The sequence below is a fragment of the Juglans regia genome, chromosome 7, assembly GCF_001411555.2.
Source record: "Juglans regia cultivar Chandler chromosome 7, Walnut 2.0, whole genome shotgun sequence".
NCBI classification, from domain to species: Eukaryota; Viridiplantae; Streptophyta; class Magnoliopsida; order Fagales; family Juglandaceae; genus Juglans; species Juglans regia.
The window spans coordinates 22,584,740-22,605,239 of record NC_049907.1 but is presented as its reverse complement, the minus strand read 5'-3'; the positions used below and the strand labels follow the sequence as shown (position 1 = coordinate 22,605,239).

Below are 20,500 nucleotides of genomic sequence, written 5' to 3'. Positions count from 1 at the left end.
ATGGGATTTTTGGGAGGAAATTATAGGCCTTGTTTTTGAGTTAAATGTTAGGTTCCAACATATTTTTAGGGTTACAAATATGGTTGCTGATTTCTTGGCTAAACAAGGGACTCAAGGTATTAATGAGGATTTTTTAGGCGAGAATTCAGTACACGGAAAGTTTAGAGGGATTTTTCGTCTTGATAAACTAGGAATTCCTTATATTAGATGTTAATAGTTGGGATTTTTTGGGTGCTTGATTGGCTGGGGTGAGGCTTATTAGCATTTGAGTTTATTTTTGTAAACATTCAGATGTTATTTGTTTTTTTACATGGTATTCCTTCGCTTAAAGTGAAGGTTTTTAATAATATATGAGAATGAATCACTCTCGTACATGTGATCTCGACTCTTTGAAAAAAAAAAAAAAACCATCACGTTCCCTTTAATGGTATCTTCCTTGTCATTATTTTGAGTAAAATCGTGTCTACGGAGGTTGGAATAATGACTTCTTAATGAGACCTTTTGATGTCTCTCGGGATTCCAGTTCCCTACCATTTTAATGGAGTTGAGCATCTATTTTGACCGATCCAAAAACATAAAAATAAGTCTCGTATAGTAAATATTATTTGATATCTTATTTAAATAAATATAATATTTTTGAGTTTTATAAATATATACATATAATTAGTAGTTATATATTAATATGTGCGATTTATAATATGTTTAATACATATAAATGGTGATGCCGTCTAAAGTCATTCTATCTCTTTAGACACATTAAATTCAAGTTGTACAAACTTACAGATATCATATTTTAAATTAATATTACCCGAGTGACATCTAAAGTCTTTTTTTATTGCATCCCCAAACTTTTGGTCTGTATTATGAAAGTTGGAGAAAATTCTACAACAAACTGCAAGTCTTAAATCATAGGATTCCAATAATAAATGTTTTGGTTTGCTCAGTAGATTGTATTGACCTATCTACTCTTAAATCGATCATTTTATAAATTTATTCTGACCTTTCAAGTTTGATCAAATAGTCTCATCTTAGGTCTTATTTGAATTCAAAGATAAAATATGATGATTTATGAATAATAATGAGATTTATGAATTGAAATTTGTGAATAATAATGAGATAAAAGTTATCTTAACTCATCTCTTTATCTAAACCTAACTCTTAAAACTTGTCATATCAATACCTGTGATTATATGAGCCACGTCTTTCCATAGACAGCATATGCATCCCGTATTACAAGCTGATATATATAGAATGAAAAATTCTATTCCTAAGCTTCATACACCACACACCATTTTTTTTATAATTTCTTTAATTTTATTCTCTTATCAAATGTGTGGTATATGAATTATGAATAGAATAGTTCAATTATTTTAAGAATAATAAAACTAAAAAAACTTTAAAAAAATAAAAAAAATTATGATGTGTGGTGTATGGACTTATAAATAGCAATGCTCATATAGAATATACTATTAAGAGATTTAATTTTTAAAAATCAATTTTTAAATCAAATTATGTTAGGATAAAGAGTTGGCGAACCACGTGACATCACAGTCACCAATCCCCCTCGCGCCAAAACTTCAAAACCGAAGGCCCCTTCTCTCTTTGCGTGAGAAGTTGGGAACTGACAAGTGAGCTCCGGGGACAATGTTCTTCAACGATTCACAGGAACCGGACCTCGATCTCGAAGAAGAAGCAGAATCCTACTTTGATCCATCACAATCATGCCCCCAAGGCCATCGATCTACACTCATCCTCCGAACCCAGCAGGGCGGCTCCATCTGCCTCCTCTGCTTCTCCAACCTCGTTTCCAACCCTCTCTCTCCCACTCTCCATGTCTCCTATGCCCTCTCCCAGCTCTCTCATGCCCTCTCTCAGCCCCAATTTCTCCACTCCATTCGCTCCTTCCACTCTCACCTCCTCGTCTCCCCTCTCGTCAAAGCTCTCTCCTCCTTTGACGACGAGCCCATTGCCCGACAGGTCATCGATCTCATCGTCAATATCTGTGGTTCAGATGATGGATCGGTGTGCTGTGAGTTTGTGGCCCGGGTTTCGGATTCGCTCGCTTCCGGCGCGTTGGCGTGGAGTCGGCGCCAGGTTTTTATGGTAATGCGATCTCATTCTTTTTTTTTTTTTTTGCCTAATTGTTAGGTTTCTGTCTTTATTTTTGTTTTGATTAGAAGTTATTGTGATAGTGGATGATATTTTTCCTGCTTTTCTGTCTTGTCGCTGGGATATTGAAAGAAAAAGAAAAGATAAGCGAATTTGCAATTAATAAATAATAACCGTTGCTGGCAAAGACCGTCGTTTCCGGTGAACATCATTTTTATTTGACATAAGCGACAGCCTGACTTGGTCTTATATGGCTTTACCGAACCCAGTTGTTTTGGGACACGCTTACCTCTTACGGTTAAGCTGTGATCGGACTCTGCCTGCACGAACTTGATAACATGTTAAATATCGGTCGATCTTGCGATAGTGGCTCGAAGATGTATCTACCTTTGTTTTTGTTCTATGCAGAACCAGACTCGGTGACTGAGATTGGAAGTTATTTGCCTCCATGTTTGAACCGATGTGGTTGCATTTGGATTTTGCTTCTCCGAGCCATTTCATTTTTGTTAAAATTGAAGCGCATTTTGATTTTGGTTTTCTTTGCTCACTTCTTAGCGGGTGGAATAAAAATAGTTCAAAGAAGTAGGTTCCTTTGACATTTGCAAAAGAAATTTAAGTCATTATTTGATGGCTAATAGTAAAAATTTGGGCGAAATATCATAGTTGTACTTATAGTTATAACTCGGTGAAATCAAACAGAGAGGGATTTACCATCCATCATGTGGCAGCATATAAAACAAGATAATGATCATAATAGTCATGATTCAAGGAATGAGATCGGGTTGGCCAAAATGATCACCTAAAAAGTTTTTCTCATATCTTTTGGATTAGTAGGTTCTCCGCCCCACGCAAACTCCCAGTGGACTTTCCAAAAGTTTGAGTTAGCCTGAGATAGCTGGTAGCCGGCCTTTACTACTGAAGTTAGCCTATGTAATCGAGGAATCTGAGTCACCAGCGTACATAGGGTTGATTTCGAATTCACTTCTGCAAGGCAAACTGTGTATAGGTGAGATGACCTGAAATCTTAGTTTACTGGGGGGTCTCCCAAATAAATACATTTTAAACGACCTCATCCTTCAATCAGTTATTCTTTTGTACAGACACGTGCTCATTTGATTGATTTATTTTACTTTCACCATTATAAAATATTTTGGATGATGTACTGGAAACAAAGTACTCAGAAATTAAACAAAATTGACACATCAACCAGACCATGAGAGTCTTTGCATTTAATGGAAGGGTTAAAACATCTGACTGACCTTCATTTTTGAATTCTTAAGTGCAGCTTCATTGCTTAGGGGTTCTCTTAAACTGTCAGACAAATAACCTCTATGCACACATCAAGGACAAATATGACCTTGTGTCCAACCTTGTTGTGGGTCTTCAATTGCCCAGGTAACAAGCAAAGTAACCTGGGTTGTAATTTTTTTTTTTTTTTGTCTCTACACATCTGTCACATTATACTGCACCAAAAAATTAATGGTATTATTTTTATGTCCTCAATTCTTTTGACCCAGTGAGGAGATCCGAGGAGAGATCATGTTTGTTCTGTACAAAGTAGCTATTCTCCAGTATACATCAGAGGATGGTGATGGATCTGATGTTTTATTGGCCTTTGGTCCTAAGATCTTGCATCTGGTAGTGGATGCCCTCATGAAGACCCAAATTGATGATGTCCGCTTGAATTGCCTAGGTTTGTCATCCAGTCATTTCTTTCTCATTCCTTGGAAAGTCAAGTATGGTGTCTAGTCATTTCCTTTGGGAAGTCTAGTTGGAGATGCCAGACGATGTGACCAACATCTTGGTCAGATGCCAAGAGCATTTTCCCTTCTTGGCTCTGCTTTTTGATCTTTTAATCCGTATGTACAAATGAATTTCCAAAACAATTTGAGAAGGAACCACACAAACTAAGGGCTTGTTTGGACACTTAGATATTCTAGAAAATCCTCATAATTTCCTTCCCAAACATCACTCAAACACAAAACAATTTTCAATTTCAAATTTTTAACTTTTTCATGTAATCATTACCTATTTATTATCCAAACACAAAACACAATACAACTTTCCCAAACTTTCAAACAAAATATAAAAAAAAAATACAACTTTTTCTAATTTCAACACAAAAATAATATTAAAAAATAATATTCAAACTATTTTTTAACTTTATAATATCTTATTCAACTTTTTCTCTCTCCTTTCCCAAAATTCAATAAAATATCTTAACTCAAACTATTTAACTACTATTCACAGAATTATGAGATATTCTAATTGAGCCTCGTTTGTATTCACAGCCCATCTCAACTCATCTCACTACTATTCACTACTATTCAGCAACTTTAACTCACAATTCTCACTACTATTCACAATCCATCTCAACTCATCTCAACTCATCTTCGAATCCAAACGACACCTAGTGTCCAAATGAGCCCTAAATCATCATTTACAGAACACCTTAACACACATACCGAGATATTGTCTAGGGAGGTAAAGCCCCTTGTTATTAACATCAATATTTAAAGCAGTTATGAAGCAATTTGAGTCAACTGACTCATGAGCAAGTATTGAGGTTCATCACTGAGATCACTTAATTGAGATCACAATATGGCAGTAATTCTAAAAGTGTTCCTTTTATAATACCAAAAGATATTGTACTAGCTCTAAAAAACTATTGTGAAGTAGAAACCTATTGTCTGTATCATGGACTTGACTAACTTCAAATAATGTATGGCTATATGTAGCAGGGATCATGCTACTGGGCATAACAAATGACTACCCATTTGACCGAATTTGCCAATTTTATTTTTTTTCATTTTCTTTTTAAAATTTCGATTTTTTTCAGAAGTAAAGTTAGTAGAGATGTATTTTTATATATTCAATAAATTCCAAAAATTGGAAAAAGAAAATGGAAAAAAAAAAATTAACTAACTTTACTTCTGAAAAAATGTTATAAATTGTTATGCTAACTAGCATTTTTCATGTAGCCGTCACTTTGACACAGCATGGAAAACTCATCCATCCAGATCACATGATCATTGTTGAGTCATTGTCTTCATCATCATCTTCATCAGTATCGCAGTCCTTTTCTATCAACTAACAATTTTCAATTATACTTGCCTAGCACTTTTGATGGTGTTGACTCAGAGAGGGTTTTTCGCTAGTGCGAATGCAAATGACACAAGCAGCATGAATTTGTATGAAGCAGATAGCTTCATTCAAGCAGCTGAAGATAAGAGAGATGGGCCTCATTTGAATATCAGTTTTGCTGAGGCCATCAAAGGCCCATTGCTTTCATCAGACAGCCAAGTCCAACTGAGCACATTAGATTTACTATTTCATTATATGTCTTGTGATGGTGCTTCAGGAAAGCAGATCCAAGTCCTGGTAGAAGAAAATGTTGCGGATTATGTGTTTGAAGTACTTCGATTGTCAGGTGAACAAACTTGCTCAGTGTAATTAATCGAAGAAAAAAGGTACACTCTGCATTATTCAACATGAACATTAGAGTAGCCTCTGGAATCAGAGATGCTACCTATGATGTAAGGTCCACAATCCTTTCGAATAAATTCAATGGAGTCCATTCTAGTTTGCCTCAATTCTTGTCATCATAAAGTTATTCTTGGAAAGTTTGATATTGATTGTTATTTGCTGAAGGTCTTGCAGATAAAGGCCATATGCATGTAGGCCTTAACACCACTATATGCATTAAGGCCTCGTTTGTTTTGGGAAAACTTCTCATCTCATCTCATCTCATCTCATCTAATCATTACAACTTTCCCAACTTCCAATACAAAATAAAATAAACAATTCAACTTTTTCAAATCCCAAAACAAAAATAATATTAAAAAATATACTCTAACAATATTTTATTCAACTTTTTAACTTTAATCTCATCTCATCTCATCTCATCTCTGAAAACAAACGAGGCCTAAGTGTTCATATATCTTTTTTGAACTTTGAAAAATAAAGTATTTGTATTGCAAACTCTAGTTTTGTGCTAATGAATTTTGTCTATTGGTGAACAGAATGCAAGGATCCGGTTGTTAGCTCTTGCATTCGGGTACTTGATCTTTTATCAACAGCTGAGCAAGCCTTCAAACAAAGGCTAGCCATTGGGTTTGGATCTCTGATTTCAGTAGTACGTTACGTATCTGAAGTTCCCTTTCATCCTGCCCAAAGTCCGACTCTAAAGCTCATATGGAATTATATTTCTGATTGCCCTGGGATGCTATCCACTTTGCAAACAGAGGAGTTAGTTCTTATTCTCACAAGGATGCTCAAAATGCATACTGAGGCGGAGATGGGCATGCTTCCCGAGGCATTTATAATGGTTTGCTCAGTCTTTGTAGCTCTTCTGAAGTATTCATCTTCTCATGGGACTTTAAATCTGGCAACATCGGTTCAAGAAGCATCAAAACATGCCATTTTAGCCTGTCTAGATCTCTCCGAAAAACATCCTGGACAAATTTTGCATTCGTTGTACCTACTTAAAGAGACATATCTGTATGGTAATGGAGAAAACTTCAATGAATCCGGTAACATTGAACTACGAAGTTATGTGGTGGAAGTATGCATAAAACAATTATTACCTTGGATTGTAACAGCCATCAATGAACTGGAGGAGGAAGTTGTCCTTGGGGTGCTGGAAACTTTTCATTCATTACTGCTTCAGGATTGTGATATCCAAGCCATGAGACTTGCAAAGACCTTGGTTTCATCATCTTGGTTTTGTTTCTCGTTTGGATGTCTAGGCTTATATCCTACAGAAAAAATGAAATGCAGAGTATATCTGATGCTTAGTTCACTTGTGAATGTTCTTTTGGGAAATGGCTCTGGGCAACCCATCAGAGATGCTGCTCTATATCTGCCAGCTGATCCTGTGGATTTATTGTTTTTACTTGGGCAAAAGAGCTCTCATAATTTGGAATTGTCTTCTTGTCAATCTGCCATTTTGCTGGTGTTATACACCAGCTCTTTGTATGATGAAAGGTAATTGATTCATAATTCTTCATCTCCCTCCTATTATTCTGTTGGTGGTATGCGTGTCACGTTCCTTTCCTTACATCTTTAGTATCTTCTCAAGACTTGCAGATGAGAAGTTGGTTTTAGCTTCTCTGGATCAGTATCTCCTAGTCAATGGTAGAGATTTACAATATGGGGCTGCTGATTCCCTTGCAGTGATGCGACTAGTGAATCTTTATGCTCTTTTTAGGGGTCTTGCCAAAATGAACTACCAAATCCCCTACAGTTCAAAAGCAGAGAGCATACTTTTTCAGCTGATGACTGAAAATGAATGGGATTTGTCTTCTGCAGGAATTAACTCGGTGTCATTAAAATGGTTGTTTCAACAAGAGAAAATCTGCAAGCTATTGTCTTATCAGATTCTCAAATTCAGCAGAAGCACTAGTTCAAATGGGACTGACATCATAGTCCAGGGAAGAAATGATCGAGTTTTAAGCAAAGAAGCAATTGCGAAGCTAGTAGCAGCAGGAGATAACTATGGAGCAACAATTTTTGTATGCTTGTTGACAGATCTTGCCAAGGATAATGGCCAAGAGCATGACATAATCTCAGTGGTTACTCTCATGGAAACTATTATTACCATCTTTCCAGCTGCTTCAAACCAATTATGTTTGTGTGGCATAGGGAAGGTGATCTACACTCTTTGTTATGACACAAGCCACACATTTTCCCCACAGATATTGAAGGCCACCTCAGTTTTTATTTTTAAGATTTTAAGGTTGGTGCAGCCTGAAATCCTTTCTAGTGATGAAAATTGGCTCGCAGTGACTATGAAGGTGATTTGTTCAACTTTAGCCTACTCTAATTTGCTTGATGTTGTAGGAATTTAATCGAACAATTTATTTTCTTTTGTAGTTGATGGAGAATTTAGACACCTTGGAGGCTGCGGATAGGTGGAATCAGGAAAGTCTTGTTGTAATTGGGGTTCTTTCCCTGGTTTTGCGCCACTCCACCAATGAAGTTCTGTTAGAAGCTTCAAAAGCTATTCTTTTTAATACTTCTCTTATATCTACAATCAACAGCATAATCGACGCTGCCCACTTAAAGGGGCCTGCTTTGGTCGACCATGATGAGGGGACCGGCATTGGAGAAAGTTTGATATTTGTGCTTTTACTAAATTATTTCTCTTTAAGAAGGTCAGTGCCTCTCATTAAAAACTAGTATGATCTCAAGTTGTTGGCGCTGACTTTTCTTTTGTTGCCTCAGTTTGCCTGCTGTCCTACCTGAGTTTGTGGATTGGAAAAATTTCTTTGATCTACCAGATAGGATGCAGCCGTTGTCCTTCATTGGAATTCATTGTCATGATCTATGCAGACTGATGCATTTTGGGTCCTCTCTAGTGAAGCTTGTTGCTTCCTACAGTCTGTTACAGTTGCTTACCAGATTATCAGACCAAAGAGATAAAAATCACTTTGAACTGAAATGCACCGTGGGGTATCTTATGTCTGTAATTGATATATTAGAAGGCTTGATTTTTTACAGCGATCTCAGAGTGGCTATGAACTGTGGCCTCTGTCTATCCATAATTTTGGGGTGGGAAATTCTGGACATGCAGAAGACAACGTTGATTGAAAAGAACAGTTGGTGTAGGTTGATTGTAGAAGAGCTAGCAATGTCTTTGGCTGCTCCTTGTTTAGCGACAAAATCTTTCATTAATCATCACAAGCCTGCAATTCATGTAGCTGTGGCACTTCTAAAACTCCAGAAGGTTCCTGGGTGGATGAGATCTGTGTTCAATGATACATGCATATCTTGCATAATTGAAAACCTTTCAGCGACTAATGTGAATACGGAGATGGTGTTTTTGTTTCGAGAGCTACTAAATTCCAAGTATCTGAAGACTGCACATATTGCTAACCTGAATCGGGTGCTCCAGGTGACAATTCCCTGTTCTATATATCATGTTTATTCTATTTCTTTGCTGTCTTTTGGTTGCCTTGTCGGTTCAAAGTGCCCTAATAATTCTAGCATTAAAACGGAAGGATTAGTTTTTCACAACAATGGTTTCATTATATCATCATTTCGTGCGTTTTAATGCCATTATTTTTCTCACTGGTATCCAGTTTTAACTTCATTGTAAGGCTTGTAATTAAAGGCAGTGTAATAAGACAAAAGATAACAAACAAGCATTAAATTCCCCATTTATGCTTTGACACTGCAGGCTTGCAGACAACATTTGTATGCTGACATTACTCAAGATGATGAATCAGATGAGCATGTGAAGAAGACGGCTACCACCACAAACGATGTGGAAGAAGTTTGTGAGTTTCTCATTTACTTGATGTCATCTCCAGATATGGATTCTAGGGGATCACATATTGGGATTGGGAATAAGCAACTGTTAGAAGAGATAGAGTTGTTTTCTAGGACATTGACAGTGGAAAGATGACAGCTAATGGAATCAATCCATTTAGTGGCAATACCACCCGTTGTGTAACTAAGGTAGTAGTTGTCTTTATCAAAGTAAATAAAAAAAAACATAACATATTGTCCTTATGGTCAGAGATACACTAATAACGACATACAAAGTTCAAAAAGTGGATATTCGATACACATACGAATATAGTCAATATATATATTTGTGTGTGTGTGTGTGTGTTTGTTAGTGTACGTACATACATCAACACCTACACATCCATATATACACATACGCTTGTATATGATGGAACATTTGAAGATAAAAAAGAAAGATATATAGAACATTTGAAATGACGTCATAATTTAGTAAGTAAGGAGCACTGCTTCTTCATATGAACACCAATAAAGTGTACCCATTTTTTTTTTTTTTTTTGCAAGTATTTGTGTGTATTTATTTTTTTAGTATTTTTTAATATAAAAAAATATAAATGATTTAAAAAAAAAAAAAAACCCTGATGAATACACTTTTGGATGCCAATTATCTGTGCATGTAGCACCGTCCAACTATCATTGATGTCTTCATTAGAAGAAAAATTATAAACACAATACTTTATACAATAATATTTTAGAAGGAGGGGTATTTTTGTAAAATATCTAATAAAACTAACATCATTTCAGTACTAATGCATTTATTACGTCTTGATAGGCCCCCTCCTAAAATGCTAGTCAGAATTAAAAGCCGAGTAAGCAACCCTGATAAAAAGAGAGATCGAATTACGCAGCGCGATCAAAATAGTAAAAGAGAATATATTTTTAAACGACTGGAGTCCGACTTTTCCTTCCAACTCTACTCTGACTCGACATTTAATTTCAACTCTAATATTATTGTACATATATTATAAAAATATATATATTTATATATATTAATCATATATATTTTATATAACTATATCTTATTTAGTTAGTTAAATTTAATAATATATTAGTATGAACTAATTATTATAAAATAATATATTTATAGGGTTAATTACATTTTACCTCCTTAAACTTTTACTCAATTTACAATATATCTCCGAAACTAATAATTGCATTAAAGTAGACTCTCCAACTTTCAAAATTTGCCAATCCTCCATTCTGTCTACCAACAGCATCAAATCTAATGAAAATTCACTACAGGTATTGTTCATGTACATAACATTCATTACAAAGATATAATTTTTATCTAATTTATTATCATTGAACATATAAAATATAAAATAATATATGATATCAATTAATAATAAATTATAAATCATTAACCATATATAAAATGTATGATATTATTAATAATAAATCATACTAAAAATTAAAATCTAAGTTAGTAAGTAGTAACTATCAATATCATAAATATAATTATAATAAAATAGTTTTTAATGAGTTAGTTACATAATTCACTTAATTTTAATTTAGTAATTTAAATAATATTTTTTTATTAATTTATATATGGTTAATGAATATCAAATAATTTCATTATGTACATAGATTATTCATACTTGCTTGCAACTTAGGTATCAAATAATTTTATATATGGTTAATGATTTATGATTTATTATTAATTAATAACATATATTATTTTATATTTTATATGGTCAATGATAATAAATTAGATAAAAATTATATCTTTACAATGGATTTTCGTTAGATTTGATGCTGGTGATTGATGAAAGGGCGGGATTAGTCTTGAAAGTAAGTGGGTCTACTTTGATACTATTATTTGTTTCAGAGACACATTGTGATTTGAGTGAAGTTCGATGGGATAAAGTGTAATTAATCCATATTTATACTATAATATAAATAAATTAAATTGACTAATAATAATTTAGTATATGTAAATATCATACTATTATTACCATGTAATACTAATGTATAATAATATGTAATATTAATGTATAAACAATAATATATAATAACATGTAATAGTAATGTATAATAAATAAAATATAATAAAATCTAATAGTAATGTATAATAACCAATATATAACAATATGTAATACTAGTGTATAATAACACTAGTATAATAACATATAATATTTTAGTATATAATTAAGTTAGAAACTAATATAATAACATATAATACTTAGTATAATAACATATAATTAAACACTATAATACAAGTCTATGATAGGAATAAGTTAGACATTAATATAAAATATTATAATGAGTTAATAACATATAATATTATAGTATAATAACATGTAATTAGATAGTAGTTAAATAGTAAATAGGAATAAGTTAGACATTAATATAAAATATTATAATGAGTTAATAACATATAATATTATAGTATAATAACATGTAATTAGATAGTAGTTAAATAGTAATTGTTAATAATAAATATTAACAATTAAATTTAGTGATAAAAAAATTATAAATAAAAAACGTATAGCTAAAACAAATATTAAAATTGATTTAGGGTTTAGAAGAAGAAGAAAAAGAAGAAGAAGAAGATGAAAAAAAAAAAAGCCCAGCCAAAACGGCGGGCCAGCCCGCACTCCACATAAAACGGCGTCGTTTTAGTAAAACGGCATGGCCTTGACTTTAAGGGTTTTGGCCTCCCACTCCTGGAGTCGCTTCTCTCTCAGAATCCCGTTCCCTTCTGTCTTCTCTGATCCTAGCCGCACGGCCTCCCCCTCCGGTAAGCCTCTCTCTCTCTCTCTCTCTCTCTCTCTCTCTTCTTCCGTCGTCTTCTCTCTGTCTATCTCTCTTTTCTTTTGATTTTTTATTTTCTCTGAAATTTTTCCAGGGTCTCGAGGGTAACGAAGCAAAAATCCGTTAGCCACATCACGGAATTAGAGTGAGTTTTTTTGAACTTTTGCATTTTTTTTTCTGATTTGATTTCGAAGTGCAAATGGAAAATGAATTGATCTATTTCGAAGTGCAGTGGATTGATCTGTCTGAATTTTTTACCTCTTCCTATTAGAGTTAGGTTAATGGAAACTGTTTTCTCATTGTAGATCTGAGTGCATATGGTTGTGAATCTGTGTGCATATGGTTGTGAATATGGTCGTGTATATTTATAATGGTTGTGAATATGTGAATCTGTGTAATTCTGGGTAGATGCCTTTCATATGATTTTAAGTTCTATGTAATCTGGTTGTGAAAAAATATTATACTTATGGGATATATCTCGATCAACATTAGAAAGTTTCAAAATCAACAAATTCAAAGCAAAATATACAACCCACCCTCCCTAACAAAAAAAAAAAAAACAAAGCAAAAAATGTTAACAACATGAAAGGTAACCTATTCATGAGTGGTGCTTGGCAGCAGCTTATCCACATGCTGAAACTAGTTCTCTCTTCTGTTCCTCATCAAGCAAGATTCAGTTCGGCTTTCTTTAAAAACAACTCAAGCACCGTATTTATGCACAACATATCCCAAAATACTAAGTACCATTATCATAATCAACTAGGGGAAAGTTATGAACGACATACGTTACTAGCATCTCTAACAACAAGGAAACTACTTAAGAGTTTCTCATGAAAGCATCCGATATGCAATCTAAAATTTCCATGGATTAGCAAACACCTCAATATCTAACTAACAAAATCTTTAGTCAGATCCTAACGATTCTTGACTTGCGTTAACTACTTCATAAAACACCAGGCCCAGAAATGAATTGACTTAACCCTTCCACATACATTATGAAGCATTAACTGACAATTTTCCTGGATTTTTGGAGAACTCCCAAACTCAAACCTGATTTCTCATTTTTCAAAACCATACATTCTATATATTTAGTCACAATTGCAGTTCAGTCCAAGTACAGATTCAGTTACCGCAAAGAATTCCGCCATTTGGGCCATCTAATAAACATTTTAGAAAACTCTGAAGTCTTTTAGAATGAATCACACAATGATAGCCCGATCAGTCCTCTAAGAGAAAGACAAAACAACTAAAGAAAAATGGGGGATTGCCTTCCACAAAGACAGTGGATAATGGAAATGACGCATACCATGGCATCTGACACTGAAATGCAACTAAAAGACTCTTGATTTGCCGCAGAAGTTGGACCAAGGAGATCTGATTTGGGACATGGTTGTCTTAACACAACACATTTATGAGAAAATTGGGCACCGATTAGAAAGGCAGGGCCTTCCCCAGACCCCCCACGAGAGAGTCGTTTGCTTGGTTCAAACTTCAGTCCATGAAATTAGGGGACAAATACCTCTCTAATGTGATTGCTAATGTATATTTTCAGGACCAAGTGAGAATATTTAGGGTTTTATGTTTTTAGGTAGGAGCTAGAGAGGTACTTGTAACCTGATATCTACGAATACTACTTATTGAGTATTTAACTTATTTTTTTCTATATGTTTTAACCACCCAATGCGAGAATATTTAGGAGGATGGAGCTACATGTAGGGGTGTAACCTGTCCGGTTCGATAAGGTTTTGGACATTTTTAAGAACCGATCTGGCATATACCAGTTTTGAAAATTTAAGAACAGATACCGGACCGATTTACCACCGAAACCAGTTTTTCTGGTTTAGGTCCACTCCAGTCCAGTTTTTCGGGTTTTACGAATAAAAAAAATTATCTCCAACAAAGCTTTAGCAAGTGATTAACCCAAAGTAAGTTTATAATAATAGCTTTATTAATGTTTATGTTTAAGATTCAAATTTTATGTTATATTAATTTTATGTTATAAAATTAAAATTTATATGTTATAAAATTAAAATTTATATGTTATATCAAAATTCAAATGTTATATTAAAAATTATAAAATTAATTTATGTTATATCATAACCAAATTTTATATTAATTTTATGTTATAATATTAATAGACATGAATAATAAGATTTTAAAATTTTATGTTATATTAATTAGTAATTTAGCATATAACATATATAATTTAATGGACAATGCTAGGGTGCACACCAAATGTGCTTCCCAAATATGCACACTAGTGCAAATAAGTTTTTTTGTTTTTCTTTTCTTGTTCTTTTAAGTATTTTTTAAACATCCTCAACCATTAAGAAAATAAATAAATAAATTCACTAATAGTCACTTCCTTAACTATTAAGAAAAAAAAAAAAGAGTGGGCACATTTGGTGGGCATATTTTCCTAATATAATAAAAAAAAATATATAATATAAATAAATCATATAAAAAATATTTTATATATAATATAAAAATTAAAAAAATAATATATATGTACCGGTCCGGTTTAGTTCGAACCGGTGTTCTAAAATTCAAAACCAGAACTGAACTGGTTTTCAACTGGTTTTGCTAAATGGAAACAGATACCAGACCGAACTTGTATGGAACTGGTTTGAACACACTGGTTCGGTCCGGTTCACCAGTTACCCGGTTTTTTTTACAGCCCTAGCTGCAATATGAGACTTGGCCCAGAGAGGCAAGGCAGAGGCCTAGATCATGTACAAAGCTTTTAAGTTATGATTTTTATATTACAAAGTTTGAGAGATTTTAATAATTGTTTGCGTGTACTTTCCTTTATAACTTAAGTATTTTAATAAAGAATGACTCTGTAACGTCCCAATAGAAGGCCCAAACCACATAGCCTATACTCCAAAAGGACTAGTCAATGATACAATCAGAGCCCCATTGGAACCTTATAAAGAGCAAGAACTTCTCATTCCCAAGCAATGTGGAATCCCATACACCACCTACCCTTATCCATATCATATGGGATATCACAGACTCTATTTATTATAAGGAATTTTTTGTACCAAGTTTCTTCGTAAATGGTTTTAAAGGTTAGTAGCACTCTGGTTCCCCTAGATTTCTAAAAATGTAGTTATTCATATGGCTAGGGGAATGTGGTGTTACAATATCACAATGAGAGAAAGAAAACGATATGGAAGTATAGTTATAGAAAGAAAAACTAAACAAAAAACGAGAGAAGATATTTTAATGGCAAAAATGCACTTAAATTTGAATCTTAGTTACTTTGGACCGAGTCTTTCCTTCTCGAATTTTTCAAAAATCAAACCAGAAAAAGAAAGCAAGGAAAAAGTAAAATAAAAAGCAAGGAGCAGATATTGCTTTTTCCTTTTAACTCTTATAGAGATGTTTTATTTGTTTACACCAGTGTCCCTGTATATGTTATATTGTGTTTATCTTTACTGGGAGAGTTAATTAATTACCTTAAAAAAGGGGTCTTTGGATAACCTCATGCAGTTTCTCAGATGTTAATAAAAGATTAAAAAAATCTTTCCTTTTTGTTCAGATACTTCCGTTGTATGTTGGTCATTGAGTTCTGTGCATGTAATGCAACTTTAAAAAGAAAGGGGACGATTCCCCTAGGGATTGGCTCAAGTGGCAAAGGCCTTGGGCTTGGGGGTATGCTCCCCCTAGATTTATGGTTCAAATCCCCTTGGGTGGAAACAATCTCTTGGGGCCATCGGACTGGGGGATTTTTCTCTTGAATTACCCGATGTGCACTTGTGGAAAACTCCTTGCTGAGGGCCTATGCACCCCCGGGATTAGTCGGGATGCTGTTCCTGGACACCCAGTGCCAATCAAAAAAAAAAATGGGGGCGATTGGATTTTTTTCCTTTCAACACTAATAATGCATCATGTTTAGTTAGCATTGTAGGGTATGACCAACATGGGCTGTTGTTGTTGGACATGGTTCAACCCTTGTTTGTGATATTCTCTAAGTAAAGACAAGACCATCTTGGAAACATTAAAAACAAGTGCACAAGACAAGACCAACCCAACCCAACCCAGAAAAGTATAACAAACAAAACTCTGAAATGTTAAAATAATAATAATAATAATAATAATAATATGGGACCATTTTGACATTTGGAGTGAAAATGAAATCAACTTTGGACAATTTAAGTCATTGATTTGGCCCTGTTTGAGACAAAACTATATTTTCTGTAACCTAATATATCAAAACTAACAATATTTTACTTTGCAGATATTCATTTTGAGCTCTACTGCTAGTGTATTATCCAGCATATTCAAGCCCAACTTTTTTTTGATAAGTTATTATTATTATTATTATTTTGATCGGTAATTTTTTATAAAGTTATTCAAGCCCAACTTAATAGATTTGGAAAGGAAAATGCTAGTATGACTCTCAAATGTGCCCACTCATTTTTTTTTTTATTTTTTAATTTTTTCTTAATGGTTAAGAATGTTTAAAAAATAATTAAAAGAAAAAGAAAAAGGAAAAAAAAAAAAACCATTTGCACTGGTGTGCATATTTGGGTGCACATTTGGTGTGCACCCTTGCATTGTCCATTTGGAAAACCTCGTGTTTTATCTCTTCTCCTATCTTTCTAGGCAACAAAACAAACCCAAATTAAAATAAAATGCAAAGAACAAAACAAGATAGAATAAAAAAGGACATAGAACATCTACCAATCCGATAGACTCTCCGAACACAAGCTAAGATAGATACAAGAATCCATCAGTTATAGAAGTTCCTACAGAGAGAGAGAGAGAAACAGAGAAACTAACCTTGAGTTCTTGACATTGACGACAGAGAGGCTGTCCTTATGACTGGCGGAGTGCCATAGAGTGATGAAGACGAGGTGCCACGAGTCAATGAAGCTTCGATTGACAGAGGAAGAGTGGCTAGGAGCCTAGGGTTTTGGCGCGAGAGAGGGAGGGAGAGACATTGATGGGGGGGTTAAGTGATTTTAACACTAGGATGAAATGGCGTCGTTTTGGTCAGCTAGAATGTCGTCGTTTAGTACTCAAATGAGTTTTTAAATAGAAACTGGGACCGGGTAACGGGTTAAAGTTTAAAATCTAAAATATCTTATATATCAGCTATTAAAATAGTAAAACTTTTAAAAGCCGAAATTTGAAATTAATTAAAAAAACACTGATAAAATTATATGTACATGTAGCATTACTCTTTCAAAAATGGAAAAAACCTACGTGAAACCCTCTTTTTAAAAGGAAAAAAAAAGACGTCAACAATCGAAAATAAATTTATGAATTTTCACAGTAATTGGTGTATATAATTATTTTTCTCTCTTAGAGGGTGACGGGGTGGTGAATCTGTCACTCCATGTGTGTTTATTGCCACTATTGCCAACACTTGAGCTGCGACTCCATACATCTCCATCGGTTGTCTCTGATCAATTCACCACACTCTGTGTCTCTTCTTCTACTTTCACTAGGCAAGTTTGTTCCCTTTCATTCTAAGTGGTTAATCTACTGGTTCGAATCAAAATTTATGTTTTTGCCTGCAAGCTGTTCGATAATTAGTATCTGTGAAATTCGGGTGCGTTGTAAGTTTGTAACAAAACTTATCCATTCGTTTTCCCTTGATTTGATATATCTTATTGATTGGTAATGATAAAATAGAAAGCATATTGTAAAAGATTTTTGAAAACATCGTTCCCAGTTTTATGCGGTTTGAAGCCAATGGTGACGGCTGTGAGTGCCTTTGTTTCAGTTATAGCAATTCAAAATAAATTGGGGAAACATGCCGTCTCTTCAAACTGCACTGCCTCCTGAACTGGCCAACAATGTGATTAGAGTTAGTATCAAGTTCTTCTTTGTATCTATTTGTTCTACCATTTCTCTTTGTGTACTTTTAACAATTTTGATTGGAATTTGTTGTGCCTGTCTAACAATTACAATGTACACATTATACTATTATAGAATCTGTTGCGCATGTTTTCTAATTGATGCTTCTTGTTGTAGCTTTACCGTGAATGCCTTCGAAGAGCTAAATATATTGGTCATCGGGTATGCAAAGTTCTTCTCTCGTTGTCAGATTATGCATGTGCGAGTGGTTAAGCCCCTCGTTGATTCATAATGATAGTTTTGGTTTCCATGGATGCCCTGCACATTATAATATATTATATTTTTTATTGTCTCCTTGATGCTGTCTATACCTCTCAAAAAAGGTGCCCAAATATTAGATACGTTTCATTTCAGATTAAATATTATGTATATCTGCCAATTCAGTTCTTTATAAGCTATGTAGCCTGATGCTAGAACTTATAAAAAAAAAAATGTAGCCTGATGCTAGAATTTTTGCAACCACTAAATCGGTACTTTTGTCAGTACAACCACTGAGTCGGTTGGAATACTAAGTGAGATATATATGCTTCTGGCATGTCTAACCTAGTAGGTTTTTGGCGAATGAGTGTTCACTATGTTAATGTTTCTTTTTGATTGACGAACTTTTTCCGATAGTATGGAGAACATACAAGAAACTCACGTTGGGCCATTGTAATTTGTCTCTTCTACTACGCAGCAACATAATACAGCGCTCCTTGTTGATATGGTGAGGCAGCAGTTCAAAAGAAACATGCAAGAGACAGATCCAGAAAGGATTCAAAAGTTGAAGGATGAGTGAGTTTCTTGAATGGATTTGTACTTATAAAAAAAAAAAAAGTTTCTTGAATGGATTTGTGCTTCTTTTACAGTTATGTGGGGAATATGGTGGTAATGATGTCTATGGCCATCTTATATATCCACGGTGCATTTTACTAGTCTTTCTTGATCCTCCAATGCATACCTCTTCATTATTTGTTTTTTCTGCTCTATTTTGTGGGTTTAATCCGAAAAGTTGGATTTGACCTCGGATGTTTCAAATAGTTGCACAGATGCATTTCTTATTCTGCTTCTTTTAATTGTTCAAGTGTTAGCAAAGTATTATAATCTTTATTTCTTTTGTTTTGCCAGTGCGGCAAGGGGACTTATAAATCACATACTATATGAGTCTGAGAAGATCTCTGGTCGTAAATTCAGCAAGAGCTTTTGATGTTGTTCAGAAGATCACTTTTAGGCTTCTTGAAGCTGTGAAAACTGCTAATGCAGACCTTTCAAGTTTAGAAACCTGGAGAACAGTGTTTTACTTACCTGGGTTGCTCTGCATCTTTAGTTCTTTGGTGTTTATACTGTTTTCAACAGGGGAGAGAATTTTTTATTGAGTTTTCTTTGTTTCTTGTAAAGGTCAGATCTGGCCGTCGAGATCCATTTTATAAATGTCTGCTGATGAGTCTTGTGATGCTTGTTCAGCATGCCATTCTGTCCAAGGAGGTTATATGATGCAGCAGCCAACGAAAGAATTTAAAGGGTAGCTTTGCTGTAGGATAGGTACTTATTGATCAATATATTCTTTGATGTGCCACTGCAAAGAATCTGCAACTCATGGGGTTGTTATATTCAATCATGACGCCATAATCGAACAGGTTCTCATCTGGCTCATGAAGCATTGCATCTTTGTGATAAGTTAAGGTGTAACTGACTTATTGCATAAGAAAATAAAAGGCTCCAGCAATAGAGCTGCTGACCTGCACAACTGGATAATGAAGATTTGTTGCTTATATGGTTCGCAGATGATTTTATGTTGCTAATTTCTATTTCCTACAAGCTGCATTGCACAGCATGTTGAACAGTGTATATATGTTGCCGACCACACAGAACAGGCCAAAGGCATATGCCTGATGGCATAACACCTAAACCTCTAAAATGGAGGTCTTCGGTTCGACTCCACTCCCCGAATCAAAAACAAAAAAAACCTACTTTTGTGGCCTTGGAAACTTTTCCTCTCATCGTCGCCCTGTTCACTGACAAAGATTTAGCCATGTAAAGACTAAAACCAAAACAAGTAAACCTTAGTTTCAACTACAACAGCACAAATAATAAATGAGCTTTGTTCTCATCATTCTAAACACTACTTATTTTTCTTTTTTGGTTTTATTCTTGCTAAACTAATTGAGTTTTCCTACTCATCATCCATACAATATATACTTTCTAAAGAAAAAAAAAAAAAGATAAAAAATTATATATATGGTGTGTGGTGTAAGAATGATGAATATAATTTTTCGTAATAAATACCTCAAAACTGTCCAACAGAGACTTCAGCAAGCCATCTATTTTGCCCTCAGAGACCATTGAATTAGCATTGGCATTATCCTCAATCATTTTTGTGCTGAATTCACTTTCATTCTCAATTATCATCTCAAATTCTTGCCATAGAGTGTTGCTTTCGACTGTTTGACTATACCTCTAATAATAGAGTGCATTT

The 20,500-nt window shown here is 34.2% G+C and overlaps 2 protein-coding genes across 2 annotated transcripts; both read left to right on the top strand.

The window, feature by feature from the left end:
- Window positions 1-1,627: 1,627 nt before the first annotated feature.
- Window positions 1,628-9,670, top strand: LOC108996653 (protein PUTATIVE RECOMBINATION INITIATION DEFECT 1). Its single transcript, XM_018972665.2, has 9 exons — window positions 1,628-2,103; window positions 3,395-3,504; window positions 3,627-3,802; window positions 5,228-5,539; window positions 6,132-7,095; window positions 7,190-7,904; window positions 7,984-8,264; window positions 8,335-9,004; window positions 9,290-9,670. Exons 1-9 carry the CDS (start codon window positions 1,645-1,647, stop codon window positions 9,515-9,517), a joined length of 3,915 nt encoding a protein of 1,304 aa, XP_018828210.2. The 5' UTR covers window positions 1,628-1,644; the 3' UTR covers window positions 9,518-9,670.
- A 2,314-nt stretch (window positions 9,671-11,984) lies between these two features.
- Window positions 11,985-19,796, top strand: LOC109018787. The gene is made up of 6 exons (XM_019000973.2): window positions 11,985-12,160; window positions 12,269-12,319; window positions 17,912-17,995; window positions 18,163-18,207; window positions 18,722-18,819; window positions 19,153-19,796. The coding sequence occupies exons 3-6, from the start codon at window positions 17,942-17,944 to the stop codon at window positions 19,229-19,231; spliced, it is 276 nt and encodes a 91-aa protein (XP_018856518.2). The 5' UTR covers window positions 11,985-12,160; window positions 12,269-12,319; window positions 17,912-17,941; the 3' UTR covers window positions 19,232-19,796.
- Window positions 19,797-20,500: the final 704 nt, after the last annotated feature.

Coding starts and splice junctions, on each gene's coding strand:
- LOC108996653 (XM_018972665.2), top strand. CDS start 1,645: ATGTTCTTCAACGATTCACAGGAACCGGACCTCGATCTCGAAGAAGAA. Junction 7,096..7,189: donor AGCTCTTTGTATGATGAAAG/GTAATTGATTCA, acceptor TATCTTCTCAAG/ACTTGCAGATGAGAAGTTGG. Junction 7,905..7,983: donor GGCTCGCAGTGACTATGAAG/GTGATTTGTTCA, acceptor TTTCTTTTGTAG/TTGATGGAGAATTTAGACAC.
- LOC109018787 (XM_019000973.2), top strand. CDS start 17,942: ATGCCGTCTCTTCAAACTGCACTGCCTCCTGAACTGGCCAACAATGTG. Junction 17,996..18,162: donor TGGCCAACAATGTGATTAGA/GTTAGTATCAAG, acceptor TTCTTGTTGTAG/CTTTACCGTGAATGCCTTCG. Junction 18,820..19,152: donor ATTCAAAAGTTGAAGGATGA/GTGAGTTTCTTG, acceptor TTGTTTTGCCAG/TGCGGCAAGGGGACTTATAA.